Source organism: Callospermophilus lateralis, chromosome 15 (assembly GCF_048772815.1).
Source record: "Callospermophilus lateralis isolate mCalLat2 chromosome 15, mCalLat2.hap1, whole genome shotgun sequence".
NCBI classification, from domain to species: Eukaryota; Metazoa; Chordata; class Mammalia; order Rodentia; family Sciuridae; genus Callospermophilus; species Callospermophilus lateralis.
In genome coordinates this window covers 47,967,105-47,992,370 of record NC_135319.1, presented here as the reverse complement: position 1 = coordinate 47,992,370, position 25,266 = coordinate 47,967,105, and the positions used below count along the sequence as shown (strand labels likewise).

The 25,266-nt window shown below is 40.6% G+C and overlaps 1 protein-coding gene across 1 annotated transcript in view; it reads right to left on the bottom strand.

The window, feature by feature from the left end:
• Positions 1 to 10,892: 10,892 nt before the first annotated feature.
• Lrmda (leucine rich melanocyte differentiation associated) overlaps positions 10,893 to 25,266 on the bottom strand; it is a 1,009,241-nt gene continuing 994,867 nt past the window's right edge. Inside the window, exon 7 of the mRNA XM_076834909.1 lies at positions 10,893 to 11,047. Coding sequence (XP_076691024.1) covers positions 10,968 to 11,047 — 80 coding nt within the window. The 3' untranslated portion in view covers positions 10,893 to 10,967. The remainder of the gene's footprint in view (positions 11,048 to 25,266) is intronic.

Here is a 25,266-nt window from a genome sequence, read left to right as displayed (position 1 = left end):
CTTTATCCATTCAGCCATCATTAGATACATAGGTGATTCTGGTTTCTGGCTCTTTGCTGCAATAAACGTGTGAGTGCAAATGTCTTTCATTTCTATATGCTGATTTCACTCTTTGGAATATGTACTCAGAAGTGGCATGTTGGGTTCATATAGTAAGTCTATTTTTAGTTTTATGAGGAACTTCTATGTTATTCTCGGTTTCTACGCATTCTCCATGTATTGGTTGTACTAATTTACATTTCCACCAACAGTGAATAAGACACCAATAGTGAATAAGAGTTCCTTTTCTCCAAATCTTTGCCAGCATTTTTTATTTTTTGGTACTAGCCATTGGAATTGGGGGGACATGACATCTCAGTGTGATTTTGATTTGTGTTTCTTTGATGGCTAATGATGTTGAATAGTTTTTTGAATATTTATTAGCCTTTTGTACTTTTATTTTATTATTATTTTTTGCATTACAATTCTTAATATACCTTTATATCACAATTTATCATATCTCTGATTATAAATCAGGTATGTTGACACCAAATTCACATCTTCATACATGTTTTTTGTATAATGATGAGGGTGTCCTTCCACCATCCATGCTATTTCCCTTCTCCCTTCCTTTCCCTCCCACCCATTTGTACTTTCATATTTTATTTTTTGGTTGGACACAATATCATCTTTATTTTATTTATTTATTTTTATGTGGTGCTGAGGATGGAACCCAGGGCCTCACACGTGCTAGGCCAGCACTCTACCGCTGAGCCACAACCCCCAGCCGTGTACTTTTTTTGGAAAAATATTCTAGACATTTCTCCATTTTTTTAAAAAAATTAAATTATCATTTTAAGTTTTTGAGTTCCTTACATACTCTGCATATTAATTCCTTCATCAAATGAATTGGTCCAAACATTTTTCTCCCATTCTGTGTGTTTTCTATTCACTGTGTTGATTGTTTCCTTTGCTGAGCAGAAGCTTTTCAGTTTGACATAATCCCATATGTCTCTTTTTGCTTTTGTTGCTGTGATTTTGGGTCCTATCCAAAAAAGATCTTTGCCTAAATCATTTTCTCAAAAGGTTTGCCTACTTTCATCATTTCAGGTATTACAGTTAGGTCTTTGCTCTGTTGTAATTTGATTTTCATATAGATGAAAGATAGGAGTCTAGTTTCTGTCTTCTGAATATGTACATCCAATTTCCCAGGGCCACTTATTGGAGAGATTGTCCTTTCTCCAAATATGCTCTTGGTGCCTTTGTCAAGAGTAAGTTAGCTGTAGATACATGCATTTATTTCTGGGCTCTCTGGTCTGTTTCACTGGTCTCTGTGTTTGGTTTTATGCCCTTAATATGCGGGTTTTTAAATATATATATATATATATATTTTTCTTTTTTACCTGAGCTCTATGGTATGTCTTGAAATCAGGTGTTCTGATGCTTCTGGCTTTGTTCAAGATGACTTTGGCTATTTGGGGTCTTTTGTGAGTCCACTGAATTTTAGGATTGTTCTTCTAGTCCTGTGAAAAACAGCATTGGTATTTTGATGGGAATTGCATTGAATCTGTAAATCGCTTGAGCCAATACATTTTGACATTATTAATTTTTCAACATATAAACGTGGGAGGTTTTGCCATTTCTTTATATCTTCTTCAGTTCCTTTCATGAGTGTTTTGTAATTTTCATTGTAGAAGTATTTCACTTCCTTGGTTAAATTTATTCCCAATTTCTTTTTCCCTTTTTTTTTTTTTTTTGGATGTTTTGTAAATAGGGTTGCTTTCAGGATTTCTTTCTCAGCAAAGCCATTATTGGAGTGTACAAATGCTACTGAGTTTTGTAGGCTAACTTTGTATCCTGCAACTTTACTGAATTTGTTGTATCACTTCTTTTTTTTATTAGTTGCTCAAGACAATACAATGATCTTGACATCATACATTTGATTCACATAGGGTATGAATTCTCATTTTTCCACGTGTACAGATTGCAGGATCACATTGGTTATACATCCATATGTATCACTTCTATTCTCCTTCCTTCCATTTCCCTTTCTCCCTTTATGATGCTGTGCTAGGGGCTACTTATCAGTTCTAATTGCCTTTTGGTGGAGTGTATAGGTTTTTCTATATAGAGAATCATGTTATCTGTTAAAAGGGGTAATTCAACTTCCTCCCTCTCCTGTTTGCATGTATTTTATTTCCTTCTCTTGCCTAATTGCTCTGGCTAAAACTTTCAGTGTTATATTGCAAAAGAGTAGTGAGAGTGGACAATCTTACCTTGCTCCAAATCTCAGAGGAAATTCTTCCAGAGGCAGCATGATGTTGGCTTTGGTTTTGCCACATGTAGCCATTAGTATGTTGTTCAATGCACACCAGTATCATGAAGGGATGTCAAATTTTGTTGCACGTTTTGCATCTATTGAGATAATCATGATTTTTGTCCTTCATTTTGTCCCTGTGATATATTTTTGTCCTTCATTTGTGCATAATCCACATAGTGTATGTTGAACTATGCTTGCAACCCTGGGATAAATCCAGCAGCGTTTCTCACTTTGCTCTTCCACTATGATGTTTCTGCCTCAGAGCCAGCCAAATATGGACTGGAAGCTCTGAAACTGTGATCCAAAATAAATCTCACCTCCTTTAAGTTATTGTCAGGCATTTTGGTCACAGCAGTGAAACACTGACTAACACAGACTAGCCCGAGCTTTGTCGGCTTCACTTGTCTTTTCAAGAAACTGACCCTTTCTTTCATTGATCTTTGTTTTTTGTTTGTTTAGTTTTTGTTATGGTTGTTGTTTTGTCGCATTTATTTCTATTTTGAGCTCTGTTCTTTATTTCCTTCTTCTAATGTTAGGTATTTTTTTTCTAGGTCCTTAGGATGCATTGTTAGGGTGTTCATTTGAAATCTTTCTGCTTTGGGTATATGTGAGTAGTGCTCTAAACTTTCCTTCTAATGTTGGTTTTGCGGTATCTCATAAGTTTTGGTATGTTGTGTTTCCATTTTCATTTGATTTGAGAAATTTTTAAATTTCCCCCTTTGAGGGGTCATTGCAAGGGAGGAGTGGAGGGAAAGAGTTCGAGGGAGGGGGGAAGAGGAAGTAATGAGGAATGAAATGGAGCAAATAATGTTATCTATGCATATATGATTATGCCACAGTGAACAGCACTATAATGTATTATTATAATGTACTGATAAAAACATAACATAAAAGATAAATTTCCCTTTTGATTTTCTTGATGACCCATTTTTCATTCTATAACACGATTTTGGTTTCCATGTATCTATATAAATTCTGAAGTTTCTTTTGCTGTTGATATCTAGTTTATTCTATTGTGGTGAAAAAAGATACATAATTTGCTTCTGATTTATTAAACATTTGTTGACTTTTTATGGTCTAATATGTAGTCTGTTCTAGAGAATGTTCCAGGCTGAAAAAATTAATATGTATTTTGCAGATGTTGGAAAAAAATGTGCTTTTAGTATCTGTTAGGTCCCCTCCATTTGACGTATAGTAGAGTTTAACTGTGAGTTTTTGTTTGTTTGTTTAACTTTTCTCAGGACGATCTGCCCATTAATAAAAATGGGATGTTGAAATCTCTTAGAATTATTGGAGCCTCTCTCTCCCTTTAGATCCAATAATGTGTTTTATAAAATGTTGTGATCTGGCATTAGGTGTATTCATAATTTTTGTATCTTCTGTTGAATCTGTACTTTAGTTGTTCTATGGTAACTTTCTTTTTATTTTTTATAGTTTTTGTTCTAAGATCTCTTTTGACTGTTGTAAGAATAGCTGTTCCCATTCATTTTTGCTTTGCATTTGTGTTGAATATCTTTTCCCATTCTTTCAGTCCTTCTGAAGTGAGAGTCTTATAGGCAACCTGTCATTAGGGCTTGTTTTTTTATTCTTTCAGTCAGTTTTTATCTTTCACTTGGGGTATTTTAGTCCATTTATATTCAAGATTTTTATTAACATTTAAAGATTTATTCCCTATCATTTGGTTAATTTTCTTGTTTGTTTTTAATATCCTTTGTTCTTTTTTTTTTTCTCAATCATCTTCCTGCTTAGGTGGCTTACTGTGTCAATAAATTCTTCTTCTTCTCTACTTCTCCTTTGAGTATCTGCTCTTCCAGTGGATTTTATACTATCATCTGTTTAACGATTATAATTGTTTTTTCATTTCTGGATATAAGGCTCACTTAAGCATCTTTTATAAGATCTGACTGATGGTGATGACTTATTTCAGCTTTTAGTTGTCTTAAGGGGCTTTTTCCCCTTTCTTTCTGAGGACTGCTTTGCTAGGTATAGTATTGTTGGTTGACATGTTTTTTCTTTGAGAACTTGTACTATGTCATCCCATTCCATTCTGGCCTATACAATTTCTCTTGAAAATTTTGTCTAATGGGGGATTCCTTGCATGTGACTTAGTACTTTTTATTTTGTTGTTTTTAGGATTTTTTCTTGATCTTGTACTTTTGACAGTTTTACTATAATTAGCCAATGTGAAAATCTTTTCTGGTCATGTCCGTTGAGATCCTATGAACTTCTTATTCCTAGATCTTCATTTCATATTTTCTCAAGATTGGAGAAGTTTCAGCTACTATTTCATTGAATATATTTTCTATTCCTTTTCCTTTCTCTTCCCCTCAGGTACTCCTAAAATTCTAATATTTATTTAATGGTATTTCATGAGTCTTTGAGGCTATTTTCATTCTTTCAAATTAATTTACTTTTTATCTCTTATATGAGTGGGGTATTTAAAATGATTCTCCTTCAATTTCAGATATTCTTTCTTTTTAATCTAGTCTGCTCATGAGGCCTTAAACTGTATTTTTATTTGACTTATTGAGTTTATTTCTAAGATTTGTATGTGTTTCTTCTCCCCAGACTGTATCTCCTTTCTGAATTTCTTATTTATGTCTTTGAATCATTTTCCTATTTGCGTTGTCTTCCTAAATTCTCTTGAATCTTGTTCATTTTCCCTGTAAATATTCTATAGAATTCTTTATTAGGCATTTCATCAATACCTTTTCTTTGGAATTTGTTGCTAAAGAGCTATTTTGTCCCTTGGAGTCATCTTGTGATCTTGCTTTTGCATACTTCTTGAATCCCTTCATTGAGATTTTCACACCTGGTAGATCAGTTGTCTCTACTACTCTTCTTTGGTGACTTCTGTGGGAAAATAACTATCTCTTAAAGATGCATTTTTGGATGCCAGGTTGGTAGGCTACATTGGCATTGTTTCTAGTTGGGTGACATCATGTAGATTGAGTATAGATTCTTTGTAAGCAGTCAGTCACTTTGGGTGTGTTCCATGTGGCAAGAGGGACAGAGGGCCCTTCTGATTCAGGAAAGCACATGAGGGAGGGGTACTAGTGATTCAAGTAGATGTGGTACACATCTCAAGTTGTGATGAAGCCATGGCCACTGGCAATGTGTGGCCCCTCTGGCATTTGGAATGGTGGCAAAGGAAATATGCCACACAATGGCTGTTTCCTCAGTACTGACAGTAGCGGCAGGGATACGGCGCATGTTTCAGCCAAGTGGAGGGGGTTGGGAACTTGCACCCTTAGGCCCAGTGGCAGTGAAGGGTCAATGGCTGGAACCATTCTTTATTTCATTTATGATTATGTATTGAGTGCCTGCTACGTGCAGGGCACCCTTTAGGCTCATAACAGAACAAGTTCCTACCGTGGTTTGGATAGTAAGTGAAAAAGAAAATAAATGTATAGCATGTCAAGTGGTGATAAGCAATAGAAGAAAACCTATACGGTAAATAGAATGTGATAGGTGGGTGAGTAGGGGCCAACTTCAGACAGATGGTCTTTGGTGGCCAGGTGATGATGCACTTGAGAAAAGACCTGAATGAACCAAAGCAGCACTTTCTGGAGTTGTACAGGGGAGAACACTGCAGACAGAGGGAATAGCAGGCACAGTCCCAGAACCACAGTGTTCTTGTCATAGGCATGTGGCTGGAACAGAGAGGATGCAGGGAAAGGGTCAGAGATGATGTTCACATTTGTTTCACTTTCATAGCTATTGGTTCATTGATTTCTCTAGAACAAATTGTGTAGGGTTGTGTGTGATCTTTTAAAGATGCTGATTTTGTTCTCCAAGTGAGATGGGAAATGAGTAGATTATTAATTGATTAAACATTTTTAGAAGATTTTGTGGCTGTCCTTGTTATTGTCTTAAGTAAGTTACATTATGCCTGGAAAAGTTATTTCTATCATAATCAGGGCCTTCAAAATCTTCCAATGTGTTATGGTAGTCAGAGTTCCATTTTTTCATAAAAGATTAAGTTAAATAGTAATAACATAAAACTAAATCACCATACGGTACCTTGGTATATGTTGTTTCAAATGGGATATTTATCATTATTATAAACTAAGATATAATAAATGTAACTGAATAAATAATACATATTAATTCTTTATCTACTTTGATGCTCATGACTAAAATAGTCTAACATTTGTGGTTAAGCCCACCATTAAGGGCTTTCTCCTATCATCACAAACAACCAAATTGGAACGTTTGTGTCTAAAGAAAAATTATCCCTAGGGCCTTCCAAATTCATTCCTATTTTGAAGGTTAAGAGAGTTATTCCAATATGAAGAAGGAAAAGTCAATGTGCGATAATTGGTAGGAAGAGAACATAATCTCCAGAATAGTCTGCAGGCTAACTCAGGTTATCCCCTTGAACTCAGATGTCATCCACACCCCCAAGGAGTTATCATTTGCTGTCTGGTGAAGTCTTCCAGTTTCACACAGAGTCCTTTATCCCTGTCCTTAAATATCTTTGTTTTGGTGTCACCTCGTCAAGGTGCTGATCTACCTCTGAACTTAATTTGTGAAGTTGTGGCATGAGCAGGAAGGAGATTCCTTCTCTTTGATCTTACCCATGAAGTAAGTCATCTTATCCTTTAGCCATTCCCCCGACTGAGGGTCTTCCCTTAGGATGCTGGTGTTTGTGAACCACTAGGCACAACTGTAGTAAAACTTGTCCGTATGCAGCCATCACACACATGATCATACATCCCCACAGTGCCTGGGATATCTCTTTCCCACACTATTTCATTGTCAAGGGCAGGGAAAGCTGTAAAACGTAATAGGTGGCAGCACTCCTTTATATCAAAGATGACTCCATTTTGAGGAGAAAAATATACCTAAACCTCACTTCAGTGCTGAACATCAGCAGCCCTTTTTAATTAGAAGAACATTGTCTTTTTTCTTCGTTTCTCATTATTTCCCCAGCTCCCCATTTACCCCTACCCACTAGATTCTATATTTGGGTTCTTCTCCATGCTCCCTCTTGGCACAGTCTCAGTCATTGCCATCTACATTATCCCTGCTCTAACAAATCTCCACCATACACTCCATGCTTGGACTCCCCACTCCCTTTCTTAATCAAAACTCCCTTGTCCCAGGTTGTTTGTTCCCCTTGTTCTGTGCTGCTTTAGAAGAATTAGCACATGACATGCTTATATGTAAATATATGCAAATAGTATAATTTATTACCTACCCCACCAGCAAATAATATTGATATTTAGATTATAACTACCCAAATAGGTGTTGCCAATGCTGAGAAATTTCAGATAAATTTGTAGAAAGAAAATAATAATAAATATCCCACTTGAAACAATATTCTGCAAATCCTATAAGTGGTGGCTGATATATACATGTTACAGCACCACACGGATGATGGTCCCATTGTCACACAAGCAAATGACCAACATGCTTTGTACATTTCCTCGAGGAGGTTATAGCATGGTGTCTGAACAAGTTAGAGAGGCTAGAATTCAGTCATGGTAACACCCTTCTACCGTGAAGTGGCTTCTGCTGGGAAAAAAAAAAAAATGAAAGAAGCAGGTGGTGAAAGGTCACGTTGGATAAGCTGCAATGGATGGGCCACATGGAAGAGTCTCCGTGGGCCCTGTGGTGCCATGCCTGGGCTTTAGGCAGTGAGGCAGACCTGACTTAGGTTGCCCTTGTGAGTACCAAGTTCTGAAACTGCTACTGTTCTGATGAAAAGAGCTCCATGGATTGTTTTTGATCTGCATATTAGCAAAGAAGAGAAAGACAGCCAGGTTATTTCTTAGAAAGAACAAAAAAGAAATTTTCCCTTGAAAATGTGCAAGATCCATCTGTGCCAGAAACACACACACACACACACACACACATATCCTTTCATCCACTCTGTAGTTTGCTTTCTTTTATTCCTTAGTATACATGAATATGTGAAAACACACAACACTCAGACATGCAGCCTGATCGAGTGATAATCTCTTATAATGTGCTTCTATTTAAAGCAACAAACAGATGGAGGGTTTATGAGCAAGGCTGGTAAAAGTAAAAGCAAATGATTGCAAGAGTTGTACTTTTAATAGGATTCCCCCACAATCTAAAACATTATTCCCCATGGAACAAATTGTTCTATAAAATTCAGTTACTTAGGAGAGATACCCACCATGACATTGCTGAGGCAACAGAAAACCCCAGAATGGCCGTGATTGTGGGGGTCTCTCCACTCAGACCAGTGTCCTGGGGGAAGGAAGATGGAGCTGTCAGGCACCATGATCCCCAAAGAACAAGCCCAGTTTTAATAGGGTAAAAGGAAGAAAAAAAAAAGTGCAGAGTGGGTATGAAATATGTCTGAGCTTTGATTGAATTTATTACCTTAATTTTCTGCTCTGAAAAACAAGGTTTGGGAAATTCTTTCAGATTTAAGATAAACATGCAACACGGCTTCCTCCCCCTTCCTGATGCAGACCAAAGTTGAGCACAGCAGATCTTGCTTAACAAACAGTGGAATTGTAAACAACCCAACACTAATTCATTATCATTATCCCTGCTTAAGAGAAACAAAACTCAACTATAATTCTATCAATAAGATGAATATACCACAGTGATGGCCTTTATGTAAATTATAATTAAAGCTAATCTTAATTAAAGTTATTACACCATTCTGGAAAAAAATAAACAACCCAAAGAGAGGGAAACAATGTGGTCAATAACTCACTCCAAAAATATATTTTTTTTTTTTTTTGCTTCCAAAAGCTCACATGGAGGGAGACATTCCTGCACATGATACAAATGGTTCTGACATTAAGAAAAGTAAACAAGTAAGAAAAATAAAGATGGAAAAATTCTGTGGTCAGTTCACAAGTGCTTTTTTATTGTTTGAGGCAGGGTTAAAGCCTTTTATAAAGACAAGGATATATGTGCCGCTAGATTGGATATGACATCAGACTAGTCTAGCTGCCCTTGCACAGAGCTCTGCTGCCCATAATATGCCATGGATGAAGCCCGTGCTGATGCTTCTAAACAAAGAACCAGGGTGGGACCTAATGCAGCTAATTTAAAGTATTATCCCAAAGCTGTTTTGTAGATCAAACAGAGAGAAGGTACTCAGCTCTGGTTATTAATGGATTGGAGAGATGAAGGCAAACATTCAATAATCTCTAATTATTAATGGTCTCAAGGATTTTAATGTTAACTGGTCTGAACAGCTGATTAATGGAGGTTGTGTAATCTACAAGCGGGACTCCTGCCAGCCTCAATACATGTCATTCCAGGGCTGTGTTGACTCAGTAGGCCAGAGGCTATGTAAACGGAGTCGAGTCGAGAAAGGAGGTTCTTCTGGGACAGCCTGGGGATTCTGAGTCCCCAAAGACTTTCACAATAGCAACTCTCTAGTAACTCACTTGGTATCTGTAACTTTGGTTCTCCTCCAGACTTTGCCATCCTAGGACCGTGGACACCTGGTCTAAATGCAAGAAGCAAAAATAAATGCTAAACCAGCCTTTCACACATTTTCAAGGGTGATTTGACTTGTGAACCAGGAAGTTGAAAGAAAGACTGGTTACCCGAGTAGCGTGATCATGGGTATTTTCTTTGTGACCTTAATGCTAGAACACAGCCAAGGATGCACAAAGACGTAGCAACATCTCAAAAGCTATGCATCTAAATTCTGAGAGGTCCAGAGAAAAACATGACATTCAAAAGGTCTACAGTGTCTATAAAAGCCGTCGGGTCTGGTGGGTATTTTCTACAGCCTTCATTTTGGTTTTCAACCCCCTGACCCATCATATCCCTTCATCACCTCGCTACTTTTAAATGGCACTCAAAGGAGCAAGCCAGCCCACGCACAATGAGGGCCGTAGGCACAGTGAAGAAGGGCGTGGTTAAAAAGAGTCCCTGGTGCAACCAAGGGTCTTGGGAAGGATGCCTCACCCTACATGCTATTCAGGAGAGAAGATTTGAAAATGAATGAAGTAAGATAAAGGCCCTGTTTTTGTAGACCCAGGTTTAGGAAAAGCTATTTGATGTAGGGATTGTAACTACCAGAGTCCGGCTGTCAGTGTATGACCTGGCTGAGAAGTTATCCCTCTGTTCTCTGAAAAACTGCAAATGGAAATGCATGATGCTAAAGACTGGGGGCCAATGAGGGAGGAGGGACCTGTACCTATGCAGAACATAAAGGCTAAGATTTAAGGGGGAAAAGGGAGAGCATCCTCCTCCTAATTGTGACAATCCCACTAAAAATAAACCCACAGCACAATGATGTCAGAGGGGTCTTGACTCAGTAGGCAAGCTGAAGACAGTCTCTCTCACTAGATGGCAGTCACTGAGCATGCTCAGGGAGGCCCCAGGTGTGACCTCTGCTCCCCTGTGAGCAGTGGAGGGACCAGGCAATCTATCATGGTGTTCATGCTGTCAACCCTGGTGCTTCGCCGCTGCTGTCTGTCACCCTGGTGGATGAGACCTGCTTAAGGGCAATCATGTCAATCTCTCTGTGACCACTCAGTCTAAGGCAGAAGGATGATCTTGACAGGCCTGGCAAAGTCAGCACAAGGTACCAAGAGCTGAAGTCACAGCCTTCCCGCAGAGATGCAACGTGGGCCATTGTTTTCTCTTTAGCTCTTTCTTTATTTTTGCTTTCCCTTTTTATTTTCATGAAATAGGCTAAGGCATACAGAACTTGGCTTCAGAGCTGGTCATCCCGGATAAACCTGTTGCCCTCTGAGTTTTTCCCGTAGTAAACATAGCGACACTTCCCCAGGACTCCTGTAAATAAAAAGAAACACATCATTACAGGTGGCGCAGTTACGATGGCAGGGAGGCACAGGTGCTGAAACCCAGGCATGCAATACAATTGAGGCTCCTAACAGTGGCAGAAATGGAAGAAGCCCCAGAAGGAAAAGACTACCTTTTTGTCCTCAGAGTTGGCATTCAAACAAAATGTCACTACTAAGCATAGGTTACGGGAAAAAGCATGTTTTCTGCATGATTTCCACACTTTAGGGACTTTGCTAATTTGGCAAATTACTCCCTAAAATACATAGCACAACACTCTCTTCTCTCCTCGTTCCCTTCCTAGGTTTCCAAAGAGTGAAAAATTAAATGTTTAAAGATGGAGCCAGGTGCAGTGGCACACACCTGAAATCCCAGCAGTTCAGGAGGCTGAGGCAAGAGGATCACAAGTTCAAAGCCATACTTAGCAAAAGTGAGGTGCTAAACAACTGAGTGAGACCCTGTCTCTAAATAAAATACAAAATACAGCTGGGGATGTGTCTCAGTGGTTGAGTGTCCCTGAGTTCAATCCCCAGAACCCCCACAATAAAAAGAAAAAAATGAGAGGTCCAAGAAGGAGAGAGAGAACAATTTTCTCAGAAGGTGATGGCTTTGAAGTACTTTAAGCACATCCTAGATGATAAGGGAGAGAGAAATGGTATTAACAAAACATCACATAGAAAGCGACAAGACCTCTTGATATCATCCCCTTCTCACAGGCATCAGGAACTCTATTCTAGGGGAGAATGCATTCAGTTTTCATCTTCAGTTTTACTGTATGTCATTTGTGGCTTCATGTAAAGCTTTTTTCTCATTCAAGCAGACTGCAGGAGACTTAACTATGAAGAACACCCTTAGAATAGGGTGAAATTTTTTAATCAACTCACTACTAATTCTAAATACCCACAAGAAATCACCTGCCATAGTAGTTATTGTGAAAACCTTAAAGGATTACTAAGGAAAAAAAATTAGCACTTTCAAGCAAATATTTATAACTTCATTTTGCTTTTTGTTTTGTTTTTTGAAATGGGCTCTCACCATGTTGCCCAGGCTGGTCTTGAAATCACGAACTCAAGTGATGCTCCAGCCTCAGTGTCCTGTGTGTTGGCATTACAAGTGGGGGCCACCCCACTTAGCTTTCATTTTGTTTCTTGTTGCTTTTTTCCTTCCAATTTTAGACAAACTAAAACTTCAGTTGCACATGATTCTTTTGGTTCTAATAGGACTTAAATCCAAAGTGCACATAGCTAAGAAAAAAAAAAAAGTCTATGAAACATTAATTCACGAGCCACAAAATCTGCCTGTGAAAATAGCTACCTAGAAGAGCATAGTTTATTTCCATCCATGTGATAGTGTGAATTCAACTAACACCATGCTTTGTTAATTTAGGGGAAATTAGCACTTGAAATTAGCCAGGTTCTTCACATTAGAAGTTTTAAGTAGTAAATGTTTTTGAAAGTGAGAAATGCTTCTCTACTACAGAACTTTAAAGTTTGTTCTTAAATAGGGATCAAAATGACTCTTAAGGACAGGGCAGATGCTCCCTGGTTTTGATGGCTTGGGATAAACTGCTGGGGCCTGGGGATCTCTGAGTTGGAAGAGGGACAGACTGGCATTGTCTCACGCTGGCTGCCATTGTGTCCTGCCATGTTCCCACGAGCAACTTTGCTGTGGTTCACTCTTCCCACTTGGCCATACTTTCTCTCCTGAGCTTCCAACCCCCAATGTCTGCTTCAGTACTGGTCTGGAACCTAGAAATACTGAGCTGGGATGAACTCTCACTTGAGACCCTTCTTGGGGCCTAAAATATTCTTTTAATGGTTGGAACTGAGTTGTTTTTCTTTATTGTGCTGAATTACGTAGCACCAAGGGTTGTGCTAATATTGTTGGGGATCTCAGTGGTCTGTGGGCCAGGCTGGGCCAGTCTGGCATCTCCTACACACCTGGGTGGGAGTGCCATAGATAGATAAATGGCACCATCCCTGGGACATTGCCTCAAACATGACTGATTCAAATGAACCCTCAATGGAAAGATGGGGCCAAAAGATGAGAAGTTTTTTCTCCAGCACCAAGACAGCATGGATTTTAATAAAAAGAAATGGATAGGGCTGTCAGATAACATAAAGATCATCTTCTTCATCTTGAGCAAAACATGAAAGGCAGACACACACATGCGCCCACCACAGGCATGCTCTCCAGTGCAGCCAGGGATGCGATTTCTTTTCTCTGCCCTCTCTCCACGGAGAGCTTCCACTCTGGATCTCGCCTAGATGCAACAGATGGAAACAGTTCTCCTGGAACGGGGTCCGCAATGTGTTCTGAGACACATTCCCAGACCTTCTTTCTGGTTGGCATTGATGAAAGTCCTTTTTAAGGCCTGCCCTGTTTCTTTGGGCCTGGAAGCAAGAATGTTTATAGACATCTTGGTGAGAGAGGGCTGTTTGATGAATGCAAGAGACTTGCAGCTAGGTGTCAGCACTTGGGAAATGAGGCAAGGACATGAGGTATTAATATTGTCAATGATCTCTTGACGGGAAAACAGATACCGCACTCACTGTCAGATTTAAATAGACATCAAGTGCATTAATGACAAAAGGGCAGACTTCAAACAAAGGGGCTGTGTGGTGGGGAGCCGAGTTAGTCTCTGTGCTGGCAATAACCTGATCTGAAAAGACACTGTCAGGACGAGAGACAGGCCCAGGATTGTGTGCGGTGACAGAAAACAGAGATACTGACAGAGATACCAGCGCCATAGAATGCCAGGGATACTCTCACACTGTCTGCCGTTCTAACACAAGCTGACATCACTCCCTATCACTTGGGGTCTTCTCCGCCTGCTCCTGCAGACATGATGTTTCTCCCCAAACATCATTCCAAAGCTTGCTGTGGCTGCAAGGTTCCTGGCAGCCCTGGTCTGTTGGAGCAGTGGGGTCACGGGGCCTAAGGATAACCTCAGTCAGTCTAGATCTGGGCTTTGCAGGAGGCACACGCTTGTTCTCACCGATATCTCTGCTACTTGAGGTGATCAGAGAGGGCCAGCGTGTGAGGAGCTGTCACCTTGAATAAAATCCTTCGGGAGAAGGCACTCAGTCCCTGGGCTGCTCCAGGAAGGCGGGGATGGCGTGGCAGCCAAAAATGAAACCCAGCTGCTGGTGCTTGCCAGAGGAGAAAGGTGCTCCAGCTAGTGACAGTTAAATTCGGTTGACATTTTTGCACTGGAGCCATCTACCATGGTTGAAATTATGCAAGCTGTTGCCTCTCTCGAGTTTCCTACCCCAGCTCACAGTGGGGATGTGATTACCCCCAAAATGCAACTTTTGTACTCAAAAAATAAATAAAAAATATTAACAAGGGGGAGGCAAACAACAGCCTAGCACAGTCCCATGTGTGGCCACAGGACTTTCATTTATCATGAAGGTTTTTTTTTTTTTCCCCCTGAAATAATAGGCTGTGCTCATAAATTAAGTGAGGTGGCATTATGGGTTGCTCTCTTCTGGCTGTCCCCCCGGCCCTCCTTCTCCACCATGGCAACTGCCAGACGCTGTGAAAATTACAGAGGGAGCTGTCTGCCTGCAAAGAGCATTTTCTCAGGGAGGTACTCTGAGGCTGGAATTTGGGAACCCGCTGGTTGTGACCCAGTAGGCCCCGGTTTCTGTGCACATCTGCAATGGAATCACTTGTTTGTATCTTCTCAAACTATAACATCTTAGAACTGGAGGGGGAACAACACATTTAACAGCATATGTGGTGTTTTTAATTAAAATATCTGGCTTTGGCCATAATAAGTGGAGCGGGCCTGCCATGCATCAGGCCAACACGCAGATGTCTGCGCCGGGTTTCTTTTCAGGGGCCCTGAAAAATGACAGTGCGCCATCCCCGGGGGAATCCTCTCCTGCCAAATGAGACTCCTAATTTTTCTTAAGTAGCCAGCTTTCCCATCACCATAAGCTCTTAAAGCTATAATTATGAAAAAAATGTATTGGGAAGAATATGTTTTAAAGAGGCCTTTTATCTTTTCAATGTTCCCCCCCTCTGGAACGGATGTTCTAATTATGCGAGTTGAGTTATGACCTTGGGGATGCCTAAGGGGGTGGGAATGAGCCCCTTTTCTTGGATGCAAGGCTGTGACCATTCCAGAGACTTGGCTGGGGGAAGCCTGAGTGTCCGGGGAAGAGTTCTTGCACACACCTCTGAATCTGAATCCGGCACAGCCTCCAGGACATACCGACCATCTGGACAGCCTCACACTTCCACCCTAAGAGGTGGTGGAGGAAAAGTGGTATTTCAATCCAGCCCTGTTCTTCATGGTCTTTTGACCTGGCACACCTCGCCTACCCTCACTATACCCTCACTGGACTGGTATCTCCACTTGTAGAATGGGGACAAAGATACTCTTGAAGGTCCGTTTTAGTTCTGAAATAGATGCTCAGCTTTTTGAAATGTTCCCCTTAGGGACACAAGGACGGTAGGTCCAATACTGCCCGGTGAAGGAGGCAGATCCCATGGTCCATGGATCCACAATTTGATTTGGACTGAGCTCTTGAAACCTATCAAATACATAGCCCCATATCACAGCCCAGTCATCTGGTGGGGGAGGACTCCAAAATCTCCAAGAAAAAAGGTTTTCACCAACTTTCTAACAACCTGTTTGACATACAGCTGAAGGGTTGTCCCACATCCTGCTATCTCTGTCACCAGACCAAGGCTCACAGCATCATGGTCAATGGAAGGAAAGCTTACCTGGCAGAGCCCGCGACCTTCTGTTCACATTTCAGTGGTGGGGGCGGTGAAGAATGTGCACATACAAATATAAAGACATTTGATGACTGAGTGGAGGTTGGACCAATAATTCATATTTGCAAACTAGGGGAATTAAGTATCGATTTTATCATTACTTTTAGTTTGGGTAATCATCATTTTAAATGTCGTTATCATTATCATTTGTATGCACAGTTGTAAGAATGACAAACAGATCTCGATTTGATTGTGGTCACCAGGAGCTTACAATTAGATGACGGTATGTGATGGGACAGAGGGCTCTTCTCAGAGCTCTCTAATCTGTAGGAGGGAATGAAGGAATTAGGACCCCTACTGAAAGTAACACCAGTGTTGTGAAAAGGTTGGTGGGTCTAGTGACAGAGAAGGAAAGGGCATCAGTGTTCCCCTTCTGGTCCACTGTAGAAGGCTCTAGAACAACATTTCCATGGATACTATCCATAAACATGTCATGCCCACAATATTCTTCCTCCACCATTCTAACACCCGCTGCCTAAAACAGTGTTCATCACAATGGAGGTGCACACTAAGTTTCTGTTGAATCAATCAATCAATACCATTAAGATGATTAGGTAAAATTTAAACAGAATCCACCCAGGAATTTTCATTGTTGAATACTCACACTTTAAACCTCTGATACGACTTCAGATGTTTAAGTGTTTGCCTTATTATTAAAGAAGGGAACAGAATAGCAGAAGGCAGTAGCCTCAACTCCTAAATATTAGCGTTATTTGTGTGCTGAATGATTTGCTCCCACAAAAACAAACTAACCAACCGCAGAGTCTGGTGGAAAGAAAGAAGCACGCTGTACGTTATCATCTGCCTTACGAGCTATTAATATCACACACTGGGAAGGGACATTTCCCCAGAAAGAACATGCCTCTGCCACTGTAACTTGCAGGCTGTGAGTAAACTAGAAACTGGAAGGGAATAAACACCCGTGTTTTATGATCTTGAGAAGGGACCAGAGCAAACCCCAAGGTCAGGCGTGCGGTGTGTTATCAGCTCTGCAGTGGATCCTGTGCAGGATTTAGAGGAGCCTGCAGAATTACAGGCCCCTAGCACAAGGTCCTCCTTCAGTGTAAGCTACTTAAATACTAATGCAAAATGAAAAGAAGACAGACTTTATTGTTCTTGAGGGAAAGGGTCGCTTGGAAGCAGTTTTTGTGGAAGGAGGACAAAGCCCTAACTATAGACCAAGTACATTGGTCCTCCACCTGTATATCCAGCTGAGCAGCTCAGGTTAGAGGTGAAGTGGGTTGTCTTCCTGACCCAGGGGACGGTAGAGAAAGCAAAGCAATGCTATTTCCTGCCCCAAGTGGCCAAGCATGACTTCAGGTAAGGGTCATGTAGGTTTAACATCTGTATCTTGTGTGGAAAGGGGGTGCCACAGTTGCCATAATGCTTGGTAGCTCTAAAAATCTCTCTTAAGGTTCTTGCTATCTGCAGCATGAATGGGGCCAAGGGTATTGTACTCTGCCCTTGCTCAGTACCACAGTCATACTGCAGCCATGATTCTGGCTTCTCCACAGGAGGCATGAGGGGTTTTCCTACAATTCTGCCACTTTGACCCAGGGATGCTTTCCTTTTGGGTTTATAAATATAAGCATGCAAACTAGACTGATCATCTTTCTTTTAGAGAGTATTAATTATTTACAGAAAACTCCATTTAGTCCATTTAACTCCTTAATTTTTAAATGCAAACTTAAATCATGTCTATTTTTAACATTTTAATTTCTATTTTCAGTAGGATCAATTCTCTTCCATGTAACTTTTTTCATTTAAAGTTAAATTCCGGGGCCAGGGTTGTGGCTCAGTGGTAGAGCACTTGCCTTGCAGTGTGAGGCACTGGGTTTGATCCCCGGCACCACATAAAAATAAAAAATAAATAAATAAAATAAAGGTTTTGTGTCCATCTACAACTTTAAAATCTTTTTAAAAATATTTTTTAAGTTAAATTCCTCAGTCAGGTTTTTGTTTTGTTTTGTTTTTTGCCAAATACTGACTTTTACCCATATCTTTTCAGTCTCTTTTTGAGTCATTTTTCAGCGTCCCATTTCCTCGAGTAAAATTGTGACGGGAAGGCTGCAGTCTTCTGTCAAAGTTTAGTCAACACATTTTATTGTGTGTAGTTTGAGTTCATTTCTGTTTTATTTTGTTTTCATTATTTCTACCAAGGCTAATTCCCCTGCATGAATTTGTGTGGGTTTCCATATACTAAGATATAAATCTTGAATCACTGTTTTTATTCATAATAAATTGTATTATGTTCGGATTTAGTTGCTGTCAGTTTTCCTTCAGGCTGATTACTTGTACCAGTGATGTGCCTCATAAATTAAAGGGTAGTTTTTATTCATTTCTTAGCAGAAAGGTGAGGATTTGGGGAGCATGACAGGATCTATGATGCTGGTTACTTTCTATCAGCACCAGGCCAAAAAAAAAAAGAAAAGAAAAGAAAGAAGAAAAAATCACTCCCCAAACTAACAAAAGTGAAATCCCCCATATTATAGGTCACACCTTTTTCAAGGATTCAAATGCATCTATTTCCTGAAAGAAAACTGACCCCCCCCAAAAAAACCACAAAACTGATCCTATTGAGAAGGCGGCACTGGTGCCCATGCAGAGGCCCTCCAGTGAGACCTGACAGGAGGCCGAGCTGTCCTTAGAGAGCAGATTACACAGGGTCTCATCAAAGGAAGAAAAGGAGGGAGAGGGTGACCAGGCAGCAGGGAAAGGACCTTTGGCCAGCTCTGTCCTGAAGGTGATGGGCAGGCAGAGCAAAAACTCTCGCCTCCCAGACCGGGGATGCCGGTTGAATGGTGGCAAGAGTGGGCAGACAAGCTGACGTGCGACAACCAGAGCCTGTGGAAAATACACTCTGGGTTCCCGGGACAGCTGAAAGCAGACTTGTCATCTCAGAAGAAGAAAAGGAGGCGAGAAAGGAAGGAAAGGAGAAAAATGCAGGGCAAATCTCCCCTCATGTAATCTGTTCCTGGAAAATGGAAATGCTGATCCAAGTCCAAGGAATCCATACAAAATTGAGTGGGTCTTCAGTAATTAGGTCTGTCTGTCCCACCTTGAGCCCCTGGTCCCATGGCCAGGTCACAGATGCCATGGTCCTACCCAGACGTGACCAGGCCATGCAAGTCGCTCTGTATCAGAGAAACATCAGGCTGAAGATTAAGTTATCAGGCAGCAGCTGTTTCCATTATGTGGATCCTGGAAAGGACACAGTCAACATGCTTTGGCTCAGATGTCAATGTTTCTTAATTTCCTTTATCTGTATATATATAAAGAGGAGGTAGTTAGAGGTAAGCAGAAACTGAGAATAGAACCTCAGACCCAGGTGGGCTCACCAGATCCCTGTTTCCAACGTCACTAATATGATTGACCCCTAAATGCTGGACATGTTGTATTTCAATCAAATAAGGACATATAAATATGAGATCAAACAAATATGTAAATATTTCCTTGCTCTGAAAACTCTTCCCCGCCCCTCAAAAACAAATTGGTAAACCTTAGCCATTTAAGTTTTGCTTTTTATTCTCAGGTTAAATTTTTGCCCCAGGTTAAAAAAAACGGACCCAGAAAAAGCCTCTACTCTTGACATCCTGAACAGTGATTTACTTACCCTGTGCTATAAGGATATTATGTGCTATATTTCCTAGTAAGCAGATGCACAGAGTGCTAAATTTTCCTTTGAAAGTATTTCTTTCACTGTAATGGAAAATTCTCAAGCTGGGATGGTATTTAAATATCTTCATTTTAACAAAGCCCTGCATTTACAGAGGAGGAAAATGGGGCTCCAATAAGGCTTCCTTAAATTGACAACACCAGGTACCCATATGACTCTACCTTCCTAGGGCAGAAATCTCTCTCAATTATAAAACACTGCCTTTAGGACAGGGATAGAAATTTTGGTTTTACAGTTTATTTTACAAGTGTATTATTTATTTGTTCAATTATGTTTACAGGAACTAGAGGTCTCCTGAGAACTTCAGAGATCACCAACATGACTTAGGCTCATTCTTACTGACTTTCTCATGAAGAAAAGTGAACTGCAAAGCTAGTTTGGAGTGAGTACCCTCTCCCCCATGTCTGTATTCTGAGTAGGGCTTAATGGATTTGAGATGGGCTGGACTCCAAAGTGCATGCTGAGATGGGATGCAAATCAGTTAAGATTCATGAAGTACCGTGCAGTGCGGCCCAGTGATGGATGTGCCATAAACCAGGCTGTCATTCAAAATGGACAGTGGTCAAGTGGGATGACTTCACATTTCTTTTTCAATTTTTTAACTGAGGAACTTGAAACCTTTCAGACAGACAAGAAGAGAGGAAAGGAAAAAAAAAAATCCATCCGTTCACTATTTCCACCATTATCGCATTCATCTTTGCCACTTCATCTGAAGTCAAAAGTAGCGCCACTAGAGGGCAGCATGAATTTAGGAAAAAAAACAGTCGCTTTCCTTACAGAATAGCAACTATTCAGGGAGGGCCATTAAAGTCACCCTGTGCTTTTGGGCACCAATTTTAGGTTCTGTAAGGATAGGTGGTGTCATGTTTACTCAATTTGGGCTGAAGGCTTTCTGGGAATGAGACTACCAGATGCCTCTCCACATATACACTTTTGGATTCCTTTTTCTTCAATTTTAGGGGGGGCTGATTTTCTTTACCATCAATAGCCCTAATTAATCTTCCAAGCTCAAGGGTTGGGAATTTTTGCATATCACCTACATAAATTCAAAAAAGTAGGCCAACTAGTAAAGAAAATTTCTCTCCATTTCTTGGGGGGGGGAGGTCATTTTTACTATGGGAGTCTGAAAAGGAAAATGTCATATGCCTGGGGTTGCCATCATTTGATTATCAAAAAAGGAAAATAAAATTTCAATCAGTACACACAAATCACAGATACCTCCCTGTCTAAAACCCACCCAAACATTTTCTTTACTCTCAGTATACCTGGTCCAGCTTTGTCAGAAAAGATGGAAGATCCTCAAAAACATAACTTGAGCTACAGTTTGAGCTTCCTTTAGTCCCCCTAGCATTCTCTGGTTCATGGATCAAGTGACTATTTTCATGCCTGGAACAACAAATGACCAACTCCCTTTAAGAGAAAAAGGTATCCATGGCTCTCAGAGATTTTAAACTTATTATTTAAAACAGTGAAAAATGTGTGGCATCCTAAAAGAGAATTTCATAGGATGAAAATAAATGACTTTATTCAATCAGGGAAAGGGGACAAAAATTGGAGTTAGTGGACGTTTCTGGGCAGGGGAAACCAGAGCTGAGTCCAGGTGTGAATGTTTGGAGTGATCATGGCGCTCTCAGGCTTTCTTCCCGTATACTCCCCCAACATAGTAGTCACATGATTCTGATGGACTCACCATTTGGGGGAACTGGGATGTAGTTGATTACTTAAATTATCTCATTAACTCATGGTTAACTAGAAACCTTTTTGAGGTTTGATCTAAGGTCAGTCAATTTCATTGTCTTACTGGGTACACCACACTGAGGATGAGACAGTTGAGACCGTTAGCTGGAAGACTGTGGATTGCTCATTTCTCAGGGTCCTAGGATCTTCTGCTTATATGAACTTCAAAAGGGTGGAGACAACAGCCTTTTGCGCCCCCTTCCCATCATGGAATCTGAATCATAGTTACCAGTATGTTGGTGTTTTGTTTATTTGGGCGGGGGGGCGTGGACGGAGGAAACGAAAAGCTGACCAGATACTACTTCTTGAACTCCACTATTTACCATACATCCCTAACATTTACAGGTAAAATAACTGTACCAGTCGGCCCCAGGATGGGTTTTCTGTCAGAATTACATAGAAGATGTGCATTTTTTTTTTTTTTGCAAGTTCCCGTGACACTGGGGTAGGGGGGACTACCGTTAAGAAAATGTTCCAGGACAACCTAAAAGGGCCCTCTTTTTCCTTTGTCAAACATGAATCCCTTCACATTAGTTTTCATTCTTATAAAATTAAGGTTATTCAGATTCTGAGATTAAAATAGCTGCTTAATTGAGGATTCTATTGTGTTAAGTCTTGATAGATGGAGGTTTTACCCCCTCCCTCCCCCACCCCAGAGCAGTCATAAAACAAATGGTACCTAAAATATAAAATATGGACAATAATAAAAGGTTGCTCAACTCTTTAAAAAGAAAGCAAAAAAAAAAAAAGTTTTAATTTAACTGATGTGTAGATAACATTAACATAAAAAAAGAGTTTGGGGGGGTAAGTAGAACAGAACTGAACCAGCAAACCATGATTTATGAAGTATATGGGGAAAAAAATCTTGCAGAAAAAATTTCCCAGAAAGTCTTTAGCCTCCCTCTAAACTGACAAACTCTTTATGTGAACAAATCTGAGCAGTGGGGGTCCTCCTGCAGAGTTTGAATGGGAATTTTGGCTTTGCTCTCAAGCAGAAATTCACTTTTGGGTTTCAGATCTGTTCCTATTAGAGAGCTCACATCAAACGGGGGAAAACATCCACAGTGCTCTCTGGTTCTGCAGGCTGAAATTTCTCAAGAGAATCAATGAAAATAAAGACAAGTTGCTTTCTTCCCCCCCCCCCACACCCTTTTTTAATTTTTCAAGCTGCAAAAGAGAACCTCTCAAATAAAATTAAGCAGACCCAGTAACAACTGGGTTTGTCATAATTCAAGCCCTGCAAGGACGCGGGAAAGGGCTTCTTTCTTGGGCACACTGGTCCAGCCTGCATCTGCCCTTCATTAGAATCCAAACAAACTTTTCCTGTACTAATATTACCATAATTTTTCCTAATTCCAGGACACTCAAAATTGCTTTCTCTGAAAGTAAAATAAAGTGAATCTGGTGATATATGATCTAACTGAAAGAAGTTTGTATTAAAAAAAAAAAAAAAAAGATCCTAAAGTCTATTGTTGCAGAAAACACAACATACTTTTTGGGTATTATAATTTTCACTACCAAACCTCTAAAATATTTTCAATACTTCCTGGACTTCAATGATCTATCTTTAACCTGTTCTGGAAAAAAAAATGTATGTATACATATATTTATGCACACATAAATGGAAGAAACTGTAGGTTAAATAAGATGGTAGCACAAAGATATTTATAAAGGCAATATGAACTTTCTGTACATTTCCCGCCCCCCCAACAAGGTAAACAGTAGAAAAACATTATAATAGGGTCAAGCTCATTAAAACTTAATGAAGGCACCAGAGTCTCCCCAGAAATATTGAGGGTTATATTTTTGCCTATCAATGAAGTAGTCCCAGTCAGACACTGCTAACTGTGGGTGGTACCAGGTGTTATCAGTGGTATCTGGAACATACCACTTGGATGGTTTGGGATATTACCCCTTTCTTTGGCTGGCTTGAACTTGTGGGATTCACCCTGAGGGGAGTTAACATGCCTCCATATTGTGGAGAGGGGGGGTAGAAAATTGCCCATAGGCCAGTGCGGGCCTCGCACCTAATAGAATACATCTGGCTCTGACAGTTTGATGCCCAGCTCTGAGCCACATTCAGCCACACAGATTAACAGCATAGACATTGCCCACGCTGAGCAGGAAGTAATAACCTGCTACCTGCTACTTGCCCAAAATCTCATTATAAGCCATTACCGTAATTGAGGGCCAAGACTCTGTGGATATTAGACTCCCTGAGCGCCAGTGGTTAGTTCAGGAGAAGAAAGGCTCATAATGGAGGGGGTGGGGCAGAGCAGAGAAACTGTGCCTGGGAACAGAGTGAATGCTACAGGGTGTTCTAAGGGGGTTCCATGGTGCTAGGGACTTGGGATCTATTTCTCTTGTGTCCTGAAGCCTCTTGTTAGGGGGCTCAGGACTCCAGGAAGATGATGTAACTTTTGGTAGGTCTCTAACAAGGCTGTACAACTAAAAAGTGGCTTAATTGCATGGTGGGGACAGCCACTAAGGAAGAAGAGGGCAAAATAAGAATGCTCTGTGAGTACCAAGCATCAAAATGGGAGAGGAAAGGAAGCCACCCATTAATTAATTAATTATCCATCAATCCATAAGCCAACTGATCAACCAGCCTGATTTTTGCTCCCATGATGATGATCCTGGACATCTCAGTAATAATGGCAGCTTTGCTTTCCATAAGCTTTTACGAGTTGCGTGGTACCAAGGAGAACAACTGAAAACGAACTGTCTCCAGAAAACCTTCTTATCAGTCCCCTTGCTAGAGTTTGAGTCTTAAACGTCCCTCGGAGGCCTGGGAGTGAAGGGTCGGCCCACAGCCTGTGGCACTAATGAGAGGTAATGGAACATTTAGGTGGAGCCTAGTTGAAGGAAGCTGGTTTGGGGGGACATGTGCTAGAAGGGGCCACAGAAACCCTGGCCCTTTCCTGGTTTTCCTTTTTGCATCTGGCCAGGAGACAAATAGTTCACTGTTGCCCCATGCTCCTACCATGGTGTACCACTCTGCGTCAGGTCCAAAAGAAACAGAGCCATTGACCCTGGAATGAAAACTCCAAAAGTGACAGCCAACATAAGTTGATTTTCTCAGGTATTTCGTCACAGTGACAGAAAGCAGACTAACATACCCTAGTACGCAAATACATACCAACAACCACTCAATTCTTCAATTGTGGGAGCAAGCTTCTGCAAGGTTTTACATATAAAAACAATCATTTTAGATACAAAACCAAGGTTTTAGATATAATGAAAACTCCTAAACACCTTGTCTTCTCCAGATACCAATGGAGCCCCGGTGAGTAAACCTTCCATCGGGAAGTTAGCGGGTGATCCACCCCAGATCTCAACAAAGGTTCTCTTGGCATTGGCATTTTAAAGAACTGATACTTGGAGAAAAAGAAGCATTATAATAGATGAAACAGTGTTCCTGGAGGTGAGGATGCCTTGTGAGCAGCAGATACACATTCTTCACACCCCAAAACAGCCTTCCATCTCAGCCAGGCCAGCCCCATTATTTCTCTTCACCTAGAGGGTTAAGCACAGTCTGGGACATAGAAAATGGCTGCGGTTGGTACAAGCGAGGCCTTCCCTATAACTAGATCCTTCAGGAAAAAACAAATTAATCAACAGTGAGCTGAAGTGGGTTTAATGATTGCATTCTGCATACAATCAGCTTTTCCCTTTTCAAGGGCCATCAATATGTCAAGGGAAGACATATCTGAAGGATATAGCTCTTAACATCAAGGTTATCTATTCTCCACAAGGCTCCCACTCCTTGCCCGGCTGATACTCCACGCTGCCTGTGTCTAACATTTTCATCAACTCTGCAATCAATCAAGGTAATAATGTTGTGCAAAAAATCAATTAACAACGCAATTAAACTTTCCTTATTATCTCAAAGGGCTGAAATAATACCTAAAGGGAAGATAGACTCACTGAACGCAGACATCCATAATCCAATGTGAAAGTGAATTATGAGGTTAGACAGATGCAGGCATGTGCTGGTGCTGTTATT